Genomic DNA, 17,241 nt, shown 5'->3' on the forward strand with positions numbered 1-17,241 from the left:
CAAAGAGATCACTTGATCATTGCCTGTTAGGTTCACTCCCTCTGGGGCTCCTAGCATTGGCCACTGTTGGTAGAAAGATACTGGGCGAGATGGACCTTTGGTCTGACCCAGTAAGGTCGTTCTTATGTTCTAAGTTACCTTTTTGTTGTTGTTGCTGTTGTTTGTTCTATGGTCCGTTCCTCATTATCTGTTAGCATGGGGGATTTTTTATTATACTTGGTCCTATCTAGGCGGTGTGGGGGGATGGTTTAGCATATAGGATGTGACTAAGGACTCGCACTTATAGATGCTAAGTGCTTAGAACCCCTGTTGCTTCCCAGGATCAGATTGTTTGTGTACTAAACTACCCTCAGATTAGGCTACACTGAATATTGGATACAAAAGCTGCCAGTCTACCTGAAACAACACAGGACTGAGACTCAGGAGATTTGGATTTTATTCCCAGTCCTGCCACTTGCTGCTGGGTGACCTTGTGCAATCACTTCACTGCTCACTGCCTGTTTCCCCATCTGTGCAATGGGGATATTAATACTGACCTCCTCTGCAAAGTCCTTTTAAATACACAAGCGAAAAGCACTGTATAAGAGCTATGTATTATCTGCATTTGCCCTTTCTAGGACATGATCTTACAGGGAAAGACAACTCCTATACATACATGGTAAGCTTGGGAGTGATGTCATCACATCAGCCAGTCTGCTGTAGTCTGACTGAGATAAATTTAAACTAGATTCTTTATTCAAGCCCACTCACAACTACCACTTGTGTTACGCTCCTCAGTTCTGTGGACTCCTTCCCTCTGGCTCCCTCTAGTGTTTGCAAGTCAGTTTGCATTTATTCAGCCCTGCTTTATTCCATTGCCCTTAGAGTCAACATAACTTAGGCCTGGCCTACACTACGCATTTATACCAAATTTAGCAGTGTTAAACCGAATAAACCCTGCACCCTTCCACACCATGAAGCCCTTTATATCGATATAAAGTGCTCTTAAAACCGATTTCTGTACTCCTCCCCGACGAGGGGAGTAGCACTGAAATTGGTATTGCCATCTCGGATTAGGGTTAGTGTGGCCGCAATTTGACGGTATTGGCCTCCTGGCGGTATCCCACAGTGCACCATTGTGACCGCTCTGGAAAGCAGTCTGAACTCATATGCACTGGCCAGGTAGACAGGAAAAGCCCTGCGAACTTTTGAATTTCATTTCTTGTTTGCCCATAGCACGGGTGGCGATGCAGTTCCAAATCCAAAAAGAGCTCCAGCATGGATCGTATGAGAGATACTGGATCTGATCACTGTATGGGGAGACAAATCTGTTCTATCACAGCTCCGTTACAGAAGACAAAATGCCAAAGCATTTGAAAAAATCTCTGGGCTATGATAGACAGAGTCCACAGCAGGGACTCAGCACAGTGCTGCGTGACAAGCGTAATGGAAAGCCAAAGAATCAAATGGATGCTCATGGAGGGAGAGAGGGAGTACTGAGGACTCCAGGTATCCCACAGTCCCCGCAATCTCCAAAAAGAATTTGCATTCTTGGCTGAGCTCCCAGTGCCTGAAGGGTCAAAAACATTTTCCCGGGTGTTTCAAGGTATATGTAGTCAATTTATCCCCTTCTCCTACTCCGAAAGAAAAGGAGAAAAATCGTTTCTCACCCTTTTTCAGTGTCACCCTATGTCTACTGCATGCTGCTGGTAGACGGGGTGCTGCAGCGCTGAACAGCAGCATCCCCTCCCCGGTGGCAGATGGTGCAAAATGACTGATAGCTGTCCTCATCATCAGCCTGTGAGTGCTCCTGGCTGGCCTCAGTGAGGTCGGCCGGGGGTGCCTGGGCAAAAATGGGAATGACTCCTGGTCATTCCCAGCAGATGGTACAAAAGGCTTGGTAACCATCCTCATCATAGCAGCTGGAGGCTGAGCTCCATCAGCCCCCCACCCCTTTCATGTCTAATGAAGATTCTGTACTGCCTGGACTATCACAGCAGCAGGAGGCTGGGCTCCTCTCCACCCCACCCTTTAATGTCCTGCCTGGACTATCATAGCAGCTGGAGGCTGCCTCCCCCTCATTTTATCTCACAAAAAAGTCAATGTCTCTTATTCCTGCATTCTTTATTACTTCATCACACAAATGGGGGTACACTGCCACAGTAGCCCAGGAGAGTTGGGGGAGGAGGGAAGCAACAGGTGGGGTTGTTGCAGGGACACCCCCTAGAATGGCATGCAGCTCATCATTTCTGCAGGATCTCTGGGGCTCTGACATGGAGTGGCTGTGCTCTCTGGTTCTCTAGTACACTTGCCCCATATACTAGGCAGGACTGACTCTATTTTTAGACAAAACATAAAGAAAGGAATGACCTGGGCAGTCATTCCCACTTTTGTCCATGCGCCTCCAGCCGACCTCAGCAAGGCCAGCCAGGAGCACCCATGACAGCAGCAGACGGTGCAAAAGGATTGATAACCGTCATCACCAATTTCCATTGCAAACAGTGCAAAATGACTGATAACCGTCATCTCATCGCCAATTTCCTATTGCAGGTGCTGCTATAGTTGGTAACCGTCTTTGCTACCTTGCAAAGCAAATGAATAATGCTGTGTAGCACTGCAGTACCGCGTCTGTCAGCAGCATCCAGTACACATACGGTGACAGTGACAAAAGGCTAAACGGACTCCATGGGAAATCCCTTTTTGAGGAGCGGTACTCCTGGCTGTGAAAGCACAGAAAATTACACCCGTCCTAATGGTCAGTGAGGAGAGGTGGGGAAGGCTGGATGTTAACTGGAATAAACAGTGATAATAGTGTTTGATTTAAATGCTGTAGTTTACAATAAGTATCTGTGTTTTAACAATAAATAATACGTGAGTTTTTGCTATTGTAGTTTACACTCTTCACCAAAAACTTCTGAGAAGGAACTAACCCTCTGTTATTATTTCCTATATAATATAATAGAGTGTATGGAACAATATATTCCTTATTATTATTATATTTTGTGGTTACAGGAGCACCATCCGTCCAGGGATCTCAAAATGCCTTACAACACTCATGAAGTTTAACCTCAAAATAACCCCAGGAGACAATTATTATTATTCCCTACTTTACAGATGGGAAATTGAGTCACCGGTGTTCAATCCACAGTTACACATAGTCTGTGGCAGAAGTGGGAAAAGAGTCTAGATCTCCTGACTCACAATCATCTGCTATAACCAGAGTTCCTCCTTATAATAGTGAGGAAGCTAATGCACCATGATAGAAATAAAAAACCTTTCTCCCTTCTTTGATTCTAATCAGATTTTCTTGTATAAAAAAAAAACATAGCGGGGCCCAGCTCATTCAGGAAGCATCATATACATGATTGTACTAATGCATCTGTGAAGGGGAATTGTTTTTTCTTCCATTCCTGGGACCCTTTATTGACAATTTGTTGCAATGCTCAGCACCTAACACTCATTCTAAACATATTCTGCACATGGTCCATCTGCACTGATCTCCCATGGGGATCATGGGAGGAATATGCCTTCAGGGTGACAATTTCTCAACCAAAAACTCTGATTCAGAAAGCTGAGAGCTCTGTCCTTCTAAGTCAGTCATATTTTATAGTACCATGAGCCTCTTACCTGAAGGATGATCAGGGGATACTGAAAGAGATAAAGGGCAAAAAACAGATTAGAATTAAAGGAAATTAGTTACTGATTTAGAAATAATCTGGACGATAAGGCAAGACTGTGGCTGCTCCTTTTCTGAGTGCACAAGTCTGGCATAAGCTTTCTGTTCAGCCCTATCTCAACTTGTGATCAGAAGTTCAGTGGGTTAAGGATACAACCCTAATGTCACCTGCCTGTGAAGATGACAGTCTAAAATATTTACAGATTTCCACAGTCTTTTGGTGTGGGGACTGGTGAGGTAACTCTCCCCCTTCCGATCTGTGTTCTCTAGGGAGGTCCCAGGCCCTTTCTCCTATGTAAAGGTGGGTCAGGGACTAGTAATGTGAATCCAAGGAGTATATTCACTTTAGAGACATCAGGAGATTTACTCAGCCCATTTTCCTATATAGAGGTGAGATATTGTCTGATTAAGTGAATCTATAACAGTTCCTTGAAAAATATTGACTCCCAGTCACACTCACCGTCTCCTGAACAGGTTTGAAATTGTTATCCAAAGAAACGACTCGGAACATCACTGAAAAGAAAGGAAGTGGCAGAGAAAGAAAAAAAAAGAACAATCTTAGCAGCAGAATATCATTTTCTAAGATATGTTTTGAAACTAAGTTTCTTCAGACACATCATCGAAGGAAAGTTTGAAGTGTTAAAGAGAAGCCTTTTGAGTTATTGGAGAAGCAAAAAGTATCTGAATGTTATTTTAACTGGTGAAAAAAAATCAACTAAATTATTTCCTACATGAATCAGCTGGGGTCAAATATATCTAAGAAGTAAACACACATGGTCATATTAATCTCTCAGCTTCTGCTCCATTATACCAGGAGTAATTTTAGCCTACATATTATTTATTGTACATCCTGAACTTAAGTCTTGGGGCAGCGGAAAGATAAAACTAAAAGATAAAATTATTCGATATTTGGAAGAAGAGACACTAATTGACTTTCCCACCCTAAATCAATTGTGGACTATTCAAACTGTTTATCATGCATCATTTTATTTGCTATGTGTTTTATTGTCAGGTACAGCAACAATGAAAATCCCTTCATTGAAATAAAATCACAAATTAACTGTACTTAGTGTGATGGAGTGCACTCCCCACACTGGCTCTGAGAGAGCTCAGTTAGGCAAGGCAGGCCTAATCAGCCAATCAAGTGGCAAACAAGGGAGATTCAGGCTGTGTGGAGAGAGCTAATTAGGAAGAAGTTCACCAGTGAGAAAACAGGCAGGGCTTCTATAAGGCCTGGGAGTTGATGACAGAAAGGGGCTGCAGGGAAGTAGGCTGCAGTCACACCCTGTGAGAAGGGAGGTGTGTCTGGAGGCTACAGAGGCAGGTAGCCTACAGTTAGATCTTGAGAGGAGAGAGGTTGGGAGGGTGCCAAACTCAGATGGGGTGGAAGCCAAACAGGTAGGAAAGGCTCAGGGAAAGAATCAGCAAGGTCCAGGAGGGAACAGACCTGAGCTGCTGATTAGAGGGTCCCTGAGCTAGAACCCGAAGTAGAGCACGGACCTGGGATCCCCTGCCAGCCACTGTGGAAGTGGCACTGGCTGGGCAGGGAATGGGAAGACTGCCCAAGCCTGTGGATAAAAAGAGACTTTGATACCCTGGAAAGGGAGGGCCAAGTCATGAAGAGGCAACAGCTGCTCTTGGAGTGAGAGAGAGGCTGCAGACAGAGAAGAGATGGAGTGCAACTGCCTGAAGAGGTATCAGCTGTGCAGAGCTAATCCCCAGAATGGCCAGGAGGAGGTGCCATCCTGCAGTGAGCAGAACACTGCATGGCAGTTAATTATGCTGGATATTTCAAATATGGCTGAACGAAATTATTCCAAACTTCAAAACAAATAATGCTTGTATTAAGAAACACCACATGTTTATGCTCCAAAGGTATTTTCCAGAAAATACGTAACATCTGAAAAGAGGGAAGCAACTTCATCACCATGAGAACAGTCCAGGAAGAAATGTAGAGGGACTGGCAGGGCCTTCTCTATCTATCTTAGGAACTTCTATGGCTTCAATCACCATAGTACTAGAGTAACTTACAATCTTTAATGTATTCATCCTCACAACACCCCTCTGAGATAGGGCAGCGCTATTATCCCCACTGATGGGGAACTGAGACACAGCTAGACTGAGTGACTTGCCCAAGGTCACACAGAAGGTCTGTTGCAGAGCAGGGAGCTGAACCTGCATCTTCCAAATCCAGAAGCACCCTAGATTAGCACCCTAGATTAGCACCCTAATCAGTAGACCATCCTTCCTCTCCAGCATCAACAAAGCTCGGGAAATGTAGTGGGGCGGCTGCCCCACTCCTGCAGAAAACAGGTTAAAAGCAGTTCTGGAGAGGGCTGTGGCTGGGAAAAGCTAGGCTGATTGGGAGAAGCAGCCACAACTGAAGTCATGCCCCAATCAGGCCACAGCTGGCCCTGTAAGAGGGCTGAGGGCTAGGAGCTGTAAAAGAGTCTCTCTCTAGCTGTGGAGAGAGATAGGCCTGGCTTCCTGGGAGCTGAGCAGGGTACCTAGAGTGGAGCAGGGCTGGAGGAATGCCAGAGGAGCTGGGGAGCTCCAGCCTGGAACCCCCCAAGGCTGCAGGCCTTGCTAAAGGCCGGGAAGGGTATTGGAGTTGCAGAGGTGCAGTCCAGGGCAGGCGAAGGCAGCAGGTCCAACTCCCCCTCGCCGATAATGAGTGGCTTACACTGCAGTCTTCCCCAATGAGTGGGGGCTAGATGGTGACTGGCAGTAGCCACTGAGGCAAGGTGGAGATAGAGGGTTGGGGGTTCCTTTGGGTGGGGAGACCCAAAGTGTGGGGACACAGCCAGGGGGCAGCACCCCAAGACAAAGAGGCACTGGGGTCCGGGACGGACTTGGGGGCCGGCGGCAGGTGAGACACTGGCCTGAAAAGGGCGCTCTGGGCAGGAAGAGCTAATTCCTGAGACAACCAGCAGGAGGTGCCTTGCCGGTGAGTTGTCGCCCCACCACAGGAACCCTTTCCTTAATGAATCGGAAAAAAACATCCCTCACTGCTTGCTGTCTTCAGGTCATGCTCCAAGACTCACCTCTTCATCAAAGCATTCTCCAAAAGAAAAGAGTAGAAGAAAACCCAGTCATGTGTTCAATGATAGAAACCATAGAGTAGGAAGAAGAATTGATTTTCTCTTCTGGACACATCTCACTGTCTTTATTCTTTATTTATTTTTGTACTGCACACCCTGTAGAAATGATGACTGAATCAGAATCTCAGACTCAGATAAGCATAAGCAACAAAAGATCTTGATATTCCTGAAGTGATGGATTTCTGTAAATCCAGAAAGCCACAAGATCTCTCAGAGGAAATTCATTCAATTAGAAACATAAAAATGCAATGTATGCATTAAAATTCTATGAATGAGCTACTTTCCTTGCTGTGTTTTGATTATCCCTACCTAGGGCTGCAGCTAGAGACCAAGGACTGATTATGGACATCCTGCTCCAGTTCTTCTCCTTCTTAGTAATGATACTCCATCCTAGCCCTCCTACCCCCTGACATCCACATTCCCAGTTCAATAATTAACTCATACCCTCGCCCCCATTCACCTGTCTGTCCAGGTTTGTAAATGGGTTTGTCCGTCTGGATGAAGACAATGCCGTCCACATTCTGAATTGCCACTGACCTTCTCTCTGACAGGTGAACTGTGTGGCCTTTGGCAGAGAAAGTGATGAAAGCCAAAGGGTCAGAGGTGGCAAGAGAAGCCTGGTAGAGAACAAAAAAAACCAACACAGAAAGTCTTTTAGGATCCATCTATGTGATGGATTCCCAAGGGTGATGACTCCTAAGTGAGTCATGATGAGTCACAATATTACAACAAAAAACTTCAAAAGCAGACTCCATCAAGAGACTGCTGAATTGGAATTAATTTGCAAAATGGACACCATTAAATTAGGCTTAAAGACTGGGAGTAGATGCATCATTACACAAAGTAAAACTTTTTCCCCATGTTTATTTCTCCCTCCCCAGCCCACACACACTGTTCCTCACACCTTCTTATCAACTGCTGCAAATGGACCATTTTCATTACCACTACAAAAAGTGGTTTTTGTCTCCTGCTGGTGATAGCTCATCCTAACTGATCACTCTCATTAGAGTGTGTATGGTGGCACACATTGTTTCATGTTCTCTGTGTATATATACATATATATCTTCCTACTGTATTTTCCACTTCATGCATCCGATGAAGTGGGCTGTAGCCCATGAAAGCTTATGCTGAAATAAATGTGTTAGTCTCTAAGGTGCCACAAGGTCCTGTTCTTTTTACGGTGAGTCTGATGATAGATTGTTTGCCAGTAAAACAAGCTCTAAGGGTATGTCTACACTGCAGATGGAGGTCTAATTTCCAGCTCTGGCAAACGTACACACTCCAGCTTTGATTGAGCTACTACAATAGAAATCATGTAGCCACAGCAATACAAGCGGTGGGTGGGGCTAGCTGCCCCAAGTACAGACCTAGAATCTCAGATGGGATTGTATTCAGGCCCCTAGTCCAAACTGTTGCCTATGCCATTGCAGCCTCACCGCTATTTTTAGTATGCTAGCTCAATCAAAGCTAGCCTGTGTGTGTCTATCTACCACCAGCTCCGCGGCTCCTTACAATCTGTGCTATAGATTGGTCCTCGTTTTGTCCCCAGGCTTTAGACTCCACACACAATTCAAATCCTCACATAGAACAGCTAGCATAAATGTTTCCTAATCTCGCAGGACTACTATGTATTGACAGTATTGATGTGCAGGGCTGTCAGGCTATTAGTAAGTTATGAAGTGCTTCTCCTGCTGCATATGGGATCACCTAACCATGGGCTCTTCTATGGCTTTTAGCCACAGCCCTGCACTGTAATGAAAAAGGAGACTAGTGTGTTACAACTGGGTTATGGGTTAGATTGAGCCAAAACTGCCTACAGCCTGAAATGAAAGTCAAATGTCTTTCCCTGACACACTCCCTGCTCTCTCTCTCTCTCTTTCTCTCTCTCTCACACACACACACACACACACTCCCCACTCTAATCGATTTTTCTTCTTCTTCAGACTCGTTTTCTAATCTTTTTTTTCCTTTCCCTGCAGTCTGTCTTTGGGTACATCTACATTGACACTGGAGGTATAACTTCCAGCTCTAGCATACTAAAAAGAGCAGTTTAGCTGTAGCTACAAGAAGAGCAGGAGTGGCTAGCCACCTGAGTATGTTCCTGGGAGTTCAGACAAGATTGTGCTCTGGGTGGCTCTAGCGTCCTGAGACTCGTACTGCTGTGGCTACACTTCTGTTTTTAGTGTATGTAGGATATGGCTACACTTGCAACTCCCGTGGCAGCGCTTTGAAGTGCGACTGTGGTTGCGGTACTCCACCTCCCCGTGGGGATTAGCTTCCAGTGCTGGGACACTGTTTACACTGGTGCTTTACAGAGCTGTAACTTGCTGTGCTCAGGGGTGTATTTTTTCACACCCTTGAGCGAGAAAGTTGCAGCACTGTAAAGCGCCAGTGTAGCGAAGGCCTTAAGATTCATCAGAACTAGTGTCTGTCTCCTTGAGCTGAAACATACACCCCCAGCTCCAGTGTAGACATACCTTGTGTCTTGTTTTTCATTTCCCATCCCCATTCTCCTTGAGCCTTCCTCCTCTTGTTCTTCAAGAGTAGGATCAGTTTGGACCACAGGAGGGATGCATCCCCCTTTGTCTCTCTTTAGTTGAATTAAAATATGAAATACCTTGAACTCTCTGCATTGGAAGAAATTATTTTCTGTCACAGATTCCTCAAACAGCGTGGTATTGATGCCATGATATTCCAAGTGAACATTCAGGGACAGTGGCTCACTAAGGTTGTAGAGCTGTACACACAGTCTCTGCGGAGAGATGCTCTGCAGCACGGAAGGGACCATCAGGACATATTGACTACAGATAAACAAAGCCAAACAGCCAGGTCAGTCAGCGGAAAGGAGAGGACCCACAACAACATACAACACAGAAACATAGCACAGAAACATTTAGGGCTTGTCTACACAGGCAATTTACAGCGCTGCAACTTTCTCGCTCAGAGGTGTGAAAAAACACACCTCTGAGCGCAGGACGTTTTCAGTGCTGGTAGCTACACCCCACGTGGAGGTGAGTTTTTTAGAGTGCTGGGAGAGCACTCTCCCAGCGTTCTGATGTGACTATGCAAGCCTTATTAAAGCGCTGATGCAGCTGCACTTTACCATTGCCAGTGTAGACTAGCCCTAAGTGGCTACTGGGGATCCTGATCAAAAGCTTGTTGAAATCAGTGGACAGACTCCAGTTTAATGGGCTTTGGATCAGGCCCTAAGTGAGCACAATGTGTGGTCCCTCAAGCTATTCCACTCTAAGATGATTCTCCACACCCCCTCACCTCAAACCTGAACTGGAGGGACCAGCTTGAGGGGTGGTATGTATCATATTTATCTGGCCCTCATCACCACAGTATCTGAGCACCTCAAGTTGTCTAATGGATTTATACACCTCTGTGAGGGAAGGAAGTGCTGTTATCCCCATTTTAGAAATGAAGAACTGGATTACAGGGAAGTTAAATTACTTGCCCAAGGTCACACAGGAAATCTGTAGCAGAGCAGGGAAATGAACCCTTGTCTGCATCTAGTGCCTTAACCACCAGACTATCCCCTAGTAGAGAGTTCTATTTCTGTGGCCTAGTCAGCCATGAGCTTATTTTTTGAGACTATGGACAAAAGTACCAGTTAATGCTAATTATGGTGGTAGATCTGGGCACATTTCCATCCAGAAAGGAACTGAAATGTCACAACTTATTTGCCATAATACACAGGAAATGCACTTCAGTCTTGGCATGCAATGCTTGATTATTCCAGGAAGGGACTACCCAACTCAACTTTTGTTTCTATCACACTCTTTCCTCTTCCCACCCCTCTCACTTTGTCTCCTGCCATTATGCCTTTTTTTTTAAATGCTGCCTCTTATGGTTAGAACAGGCTCCCTCCCCCAGAGCGTCCTCACTCTTGCCCTTCAAGTCCCTTCTCTGTTTGGTTAGGCTTCTACTGCTAGCCTTTCCTCTGCTCCCTTGGTTCTTTCATTAAAATAAAAGTCAGAACTGAGAAACTGGACATGCAACCTAAAACGAATCACATCATATCTTTGTTGTAATCCTGGTCCCACCCTTCCCTCCCACTTCTTTTCTTGATTTCATCTTTAACTGAGTTTGCCTGGCTTAGACTGCACAATCCTCAGAGAACAGACCGGGAGTAACATTTTAAAAAATGCTTGAGTGCTTAGGAGCCCAAGTCCCATGAACTTTCACAGGGTGTTGGTTTTTTTTTTTTTACACTCACTCATCCGGGAGTTCGGTGGCAATTCAGCAGAGAGCCCTTCAGTCATGGACAGTCTTCAGCAGTATTTCAGTGGTGGATAAAAAACCTTGCCACCAAAGACAGAAGCACTCGCTGCTGAAATGCCGCCGAAGACTGTCCGTAACTGTAGGACTTTCCGCCAAACTGCTGCCGAAGACCAGGAAACAAAATATCGGGACAAATGGCATCCTGACCCAACTCTGGTCGGGATGCAGGACAAACTCCTCAAAATCGGGACAGTCCCTATTTTATCGGGATGTCTTGTCACCCTACCTGACCGTCAGTGCTGTCTGCTCATCTAGTTCTAGGCCTCCTCCAAATCTCTGCTGCTGCACTTCAATTTTCATCTGCACCAGTCCCTTTTATTACAGTTCTGGATCTCTACTAAACAAATCAGATTTCATACCAATTTTCTGAAAAGGAGTGAGATTAACTCTACACTGAAACATCCATCAAATTCATTTCAACCACACCTTCAGCTGCAATTTGAACCCAAATCTCCAGAGACAAAAGTTTTAGTGCATCATACAACAATGACCCCAGAACAAATTAAGTGATGGACAAATAATGTGATATATATAGTAAAAGCACACAATATGTGATCTCTTACGGCCCATGAGATTTTGCAGAAGTCAAATGAAAGACGAGCACACTCAGAAAAATCTTTGACCACATCGTCGTCCACGGAGATGAAGAGGGAAAGTTGAAGTCTGAACCTCTCCCACAGAGAGTGCATATGTTCTGGCTTTTAAAATGTCTGTGGCTGTCTCCTCCTCCTCAACTCATATTCCAATGAAAAGACAAAGACAAAATTTGCATAGATTAATTTCTCTTTGTCCTGCCTTTCTTCACACCCTTTCAGGTGTTGCTTCATAAATGTAATTTAGGGAAGTTCCAGTGTTGCCACTGAATTCATTTTTACAAGCCAAGCCGCTTCCTGAATCTCTTCATGTTTCACTTGTGCTTACCTCTCTGATTTTCTCTGCAAAAGGGCTTGTCATCAGCTGAAGATTCCTTAATGCTCCAACTTGTTAACATGTATCGTTGCTGAAGTGCCTGTTTGCTCCATCAGGACACAAAGCTCACACAACACTGCTATGTCATAGGCCTGGAATGGTGGATGATAATGATAACATGCACAAGAGGTGTGGTTAAATTCAACAAAAAAAGGGAAGAAAATGCTAAACGACCTTCATTTTTTTTTTAAAGGTGGCTCAAACACATAAGAATGGAAGAAAGCCATCTCTTCATTTATTTACTTATTAAGGCCCTACAAACTGAGTTTGCAACCATGGTGTTTCATAGAGTTTACGATCAGACGGGACCACCAGATCATCTAGTCTGATCTTCTGTACATCACAGGCCACCAGTACAACTCAGCAACCACACACTGAACCCAACAACTGAAACAACACCAAAGTATTACAGCCATCAGGGGTCTAACCTAATATGTGCCACAGGCAGAGAAGAGGTGTGACCAATATGCACCAGTGCCCATGGCCTGTGTTTCTGGGGATAACTGCTTTGCATCTGGTACATTTCCCTGTAAGAGTCCAAATAGTCCAGAGATGAAGGATCTTTCCCTAAATCCAGACTTACAGCTTCTCCTCACAGAAAACAAACTGACAGGGCCACTACCCTTGTGGGCTTTTCCTCTTAAGGAAGAGTGAGGGATGAATTTAGAATGTTTGACTTCCAGTCATTCCACACAATGACCATCTACTTTGAAATTAGCATTTTGCTGTTCAAGTTCTTCATTTACATTCCACAAGGATTCTTTCTTATCCAATGGGTTATTCATTTACAGGAGTAGATGTTTGCTATTACATTATAATGGGATACAGAAAAATGAAAACAATGCAAGTAACATCCCTTTAGTTTTCTTGAAGATTAAACACCAAATACACTCTCATACATTTAATCATAATTTTGATCTAGACTAAAACACAAGTGAATTGGCCTGGCTATGCGTTTGCAAACATTCAGTGAGGCTGGTATGAGCTGGCTCCTGGTTTGGCAGCATCACACCCTCCTCCAACCACACCCTCTGGAAAGACCTCGGAGAAGCCTGAGATCACATTCAATAAAACTGGTTGAAAAAATTTCAGCACAACAGTTTTCTGTTGGAAAATGCAGTTTTGATTGAATCATTTTGCAGGAATGCGTCAATGTTGAGGAAATGTTCAGTGCGAAAAAGTCAGAACAAATTGTTGACTTTCTTATTTCAGTTTGATAACACTAGTGTTTCATTTTGATGAGATAAAATGTTTTGTTTCAACTTTATCACTTCGATTAATTTTGTTTCAATTTTTATACGATAATTACATGTTAATTTTAAATGTATTATATATAATTTATAATATTTTGACATTATTGAAACAAAATTATTTGACAATATCAATGTTTCCAAATTGAAATTTTTCAGAATTTCCCTTCTTCAAGAAATTACTAATTTTTTCCTCGTGAAGACATGCCTTTGAGGGTCACTGATTAAACCTATTCCTTAGTTTAAGGCAAAAACGAAGTCCCTCTACTCTTGCCTTGTCCAAACTTCTTTCTTGCAAACTCTTTCTACACCTCAAGGCAAAACTTGTCTGACTCAGCCAGGGAGATCTGTTGGAAAAGCTACTACGTGGCACCTTCATATCTCAGAAAATAATTTTCTACACCCTTCTAATGGATTGCTTCTTGTGAATCATGTGTTAATCAGTCCAAAAATTCATCAGTCTGTTCTCCACCTGTGAAGAAATGGCTATGAGCTGTGACATGTACACAATATACAGCCTCAGTCTGTGTTGAAGCAAAATCCTGTTTTCTTTGCTGCGATGTGGAAAAGAAATATATTTGTCATAACTGGCAGCTCCAGAATTTTTTAGGTTGTGTCCCAAATAGCAGGTTGCTTGGAGAGCTGCTGGTGCTTACAAGTAGGTTTTCAGAATCAAAGAAATCTGAAGGTGCTCAGTACCTAAAAAAAGCAGGCACTTCATTTAGGTGCCAAAATAGATACTCTGGCAGGATAATTTTTGTCTTATTCATTCTAAGGCCAAAATTGTCATGAGTGGTCAATCATTCTGGGTGTCCAACTTGACACTACAAACCTGATTTCAAGATATGTTAAACACTCAATTCTGCTTACCTCAACAGAAGTTTCAGGTAGTGATGCCCTCTGAAAAATTACATTTCTCAAATTGGGCACTCAAAATTACAGGCTATAAGTTTTTTAAAAATAGGGTACTATCCCCTTAAATAGTTTGTGAACCCTCTAATTGTCTTTAACGTTCCAGAAGGCTTGCATGTTGCATATAGTTAATAAACACAGTGCCCATGTGATTTTTTCATAATACATTTCATAGATTCCAAGGCCAGAAGGGACCATTGTGATCATCCAGTCTTACCTCTTCTTTATCACAGGCCATAGAGACGAGCAAACTGAAACAGCTGATTTTATAGTGAGGCTATATCGTGATTTGAGATGGGGTTAAAACACGAGATTAGGATCTGGAGTTTGCTTTCAAACACACAACATAAACATAAGTGTTTGGTGTTCAGATTAAGAGTGTTGGGTTCAATCCGTTATAAAGATAAGCAATGTGTATAATTTGCATCTAGGTTCAGATTTTGCATATCCTCCCAACTTCAGGCGTGTTTGGATTCAGGAATCTATTGTGAGTCCATCTCTAATCCTGGGTAACATTCTTAAAGAATCCAAGCAACCAACAAAAGACCCACCCTAAAGCACACAGGACCTCCATTCCACATTATGGAGTCCCACCTTTACTCTTCCTGAGGAACATTCAGCCCTGGTGTAACTCCATTTAAAAGTCAAGAGATTATTTCTGTAACTACCACAAAATGAACCAGAGATCTCAAAATCCATTTATGCTTTTCCAGTTTAACGACAATCTCTGCAAATAGAGATTCTGCAAGCTGAGTTCAGCTGGCATCTGAGGGTTGTGCATGGGCCAGGAAAGCATCCAGCTTGCTCTTCCACAGCTTGCTTTGTAAGCACCAAGTAGAGTAAAATCAGCCATGTCAGGCATAGACACAATATAGTGAATAAGGTGGTACCATTTGTATATAGTCACTTTCTTCTGCTGTAACCACTGGATACTGGATTATCCCCTGTTATCAGTGCAAATATTATTCATCTGCTCAATGCCTGGGGTAATGGCCACACTTTCTGCCAGTACCTCAGTTACACAATTTTGTGAAAGTAGAATGAATTAAGCAGAAATAAGAAATGTTGAAATACAGATGCCAGGAAAAGAAACATTAGGCATAAACAAGGGTGCTAATGGCGAAACATTAACAGAAGATTGGTAATAGTTAGTAAGGAAATGAGATATGCATGCCTAGCCCAGGTAAATTTATCAGATTCTGCTTCCTTTGTTATCTTGTTAAATGCTCGCCCTTTTATCTGTATAAATAAGATAGTTTGTGTCTTGCATGGTGCTCACATTATCTGGTTGTTATTAGCAGAGCGCTGTGCTAATAAAACAGAGTGGTCTGACAAACTGTGAGTCCTGAGTCTAACTTTGACAATTTGGAGGTCCCACCGAGATGGCAACCATCTTCACTGGGACCGTGTGATTCTGGACCGTTTTTGTAGGATGACCGTGGCAGCCAGGACCTGGGCATTTGGCCCGAGCGTTCCTCCACTAGAACGGAAAGAGGCACAACCACAGTGAAGTCTACGCACTGCAATGAAGTTTGAGAACCTCTGGTAGACATAGCCTGTGTGCCTGTGCATTCTACCCAAGCTGTTACATCAGAGATGGCATCAATACTGGGTGTTGTTCCAGTCCCTGGGATAGTTCCACTGGAATGTATCAGTCACTGACCACATGTTGTTGAAGCAATGGTGGTAAAACTGAATTCACACTGGGATATAGATATTTCCCCTATTCCATATAAATATGCCCTTTCTGAATACAGCACAGCCTGTAGTCAGGCTTCCTACTGACACCAGTAGATAGCTGGAAAAGGTAACAGAGGGTGAAATGCTAGCTGGAGAAGGGGAAGGAAGTGATAGGATGGAAGGGTAAGCAGTGCAGAGAGAGAGTAAAGGTGTATAGATAAGATGGTTCTAATATCCTGGGAAGATGTCCACCATAATATTCCCTCACATTTTTTATGTCCATTTGCGGAATTAATTTTGTTATGTGCACCAATATGGAGGTGATGTGCGGTGAAGATGGGGCTGAGGGGTTCAGAGTGTGGGAGGGGGCTCAGGGCTGGGGCAGAGGGTTGGGGTGCGTGGGCATGAGGGCTCTGGCTGGGGGTGCAGGCTCTGGGGTGGGGCCTGGGATGAGGGGCTTGGGGTGCAGTCTTCTCTGCCCTCTCTCTCCACAGCAACCCGTGTCTGGGGGAGAGGTGCCTTTCCTTGCCACGGCAGCTCGGGGGCTGGGGCTGGAGGAGAGGTCTCTCTCCCTGTCACAGCCCTGCACACCTCAACTTGCTCCCCGCTCACCCCTACCTCTCTCCTCTCTAGGCCCGTGTGACTGTATGCCTGAGTGGCTCTTGATAGCCTGTTGTGTGGCTGTGCGGCCGTGCGGCCATGCAGTTTAGAAGGAACTTAGGTCCATCCTCTCCTTTAGACTGCTAACCAGGGCTTTGTAACATCCAAAAAAGCTGTTTCCAGAAAATACATTCCAGGTCTTTCTCTGGGTAGGCTGTGACAGAAGTTTAATCAGTACTGCCAGGGTACCTGTGCAATGCAGATGTGATCAATAAAGCCCAGAGTGTGATAAATAAATGTCATGTCTCAGTGCTGGAATGCAATGCCATTCTATTAATCAGAAACAAGCTATGGAGAAGAGCAGATAGAGTGATGTGAGCTAAATGGGTTTAGTTCAGATAACCCAGACCGCTGCAGGAATATCTTGCTTTTCTAAGAGAAAGGGGGGGCATAAAGTCATCCGCTCAGCCCCACTGACAGAAGAGTGCAGGACCGGCATGTGCTTGAGGCGGCACGATTTCAGGGGCAACATTCCAATCACCTCTTTTTTTTTTTTGCTTCGGTAGTCGTGCTCTCAGGTTTTTTTGTTTTTGCTTGGGGCAGAAAAAAATCTAGAGCTGGGGCTGGAAAAGTGGCACTAAAATCACTGATGTTTCCAAAACTAACTCATCCTGCCAATAAATTGAGACTCTGAGATCAGCTCCTGAATTGTTGGCCTTCCCAGAGCCAAACTGGGTACCATAGCTAGGGTTGATAGCAAAGCAGCAGGTGTTGTACAGCTATTTCA

At 44.2% G+C, this 17,241-nt stretch overlaps 1 protein-coding gene across 2 annotated transcripts in view; it reads right to left on the reverse strand.

The window, feature by feature from the left end:
* Nucleotides 1-12,104, reverse strand: part of LOC116837063 (ovostatin-like) — a 54,892-nt gene extending 42,788 nt beyond the window's left edge. The window contains exons 1-6 of one of the 2 annotated variants that reach the window (XM_075071067.1): nucleotides 11,965-12,104; nucleotides 11,607-11,777; nucleotides 9,374-9,557; nucleotides 7,217-7,373; nucleotides 4,116-4,168; nucleotides 3,607-3,627 (exon numbers count right to left, since the gene is read on the reverse strand). In XM_075071067.1, coding sequence (XP_074927168.1) covers nucleotides 3,607-3,627; nucleotides 4,116-4,168; nucleotides 7,217-7,373; nucleotides 9,374-9,557; nucleotides 11,607-11,671 — 480 coding nt within the window. In that variant the 5' untranslated portion in view covers nucleotides 11,672-11,777; nucleotides 11,965-12,104. Of the gene's footprint in view, nucleotides 1-3,606; nucleotides 3,628-4,115; nucleotides 4,169-7,216; nucleotides 7,374-9,373; nucleotides 9,558-11,606; nucleotides 11,778-11,964 lie in introns of those variants that run through there. The other variant, XM_032801215.2, reaches the window with a different exon arrangement.
* Nucleotides 12,105-17,241: the final 5,137 nt, after the last annotated feature.

Source organism: Chelonoidis abingdonii, chromosome 1, assembly GCF_003597395.2.
Source record: "Chelonoidis abingdonii isolate Lonesome George chromosome 1, CheloAbing_2.0, whole genome shotgun sequence".
Classification (NCBI taxonomy): Eukaryota; Metazoa; Chordata; order Testudines; family Testudinidae; genus Chelonoidis; species Chelonoidis abingdonii.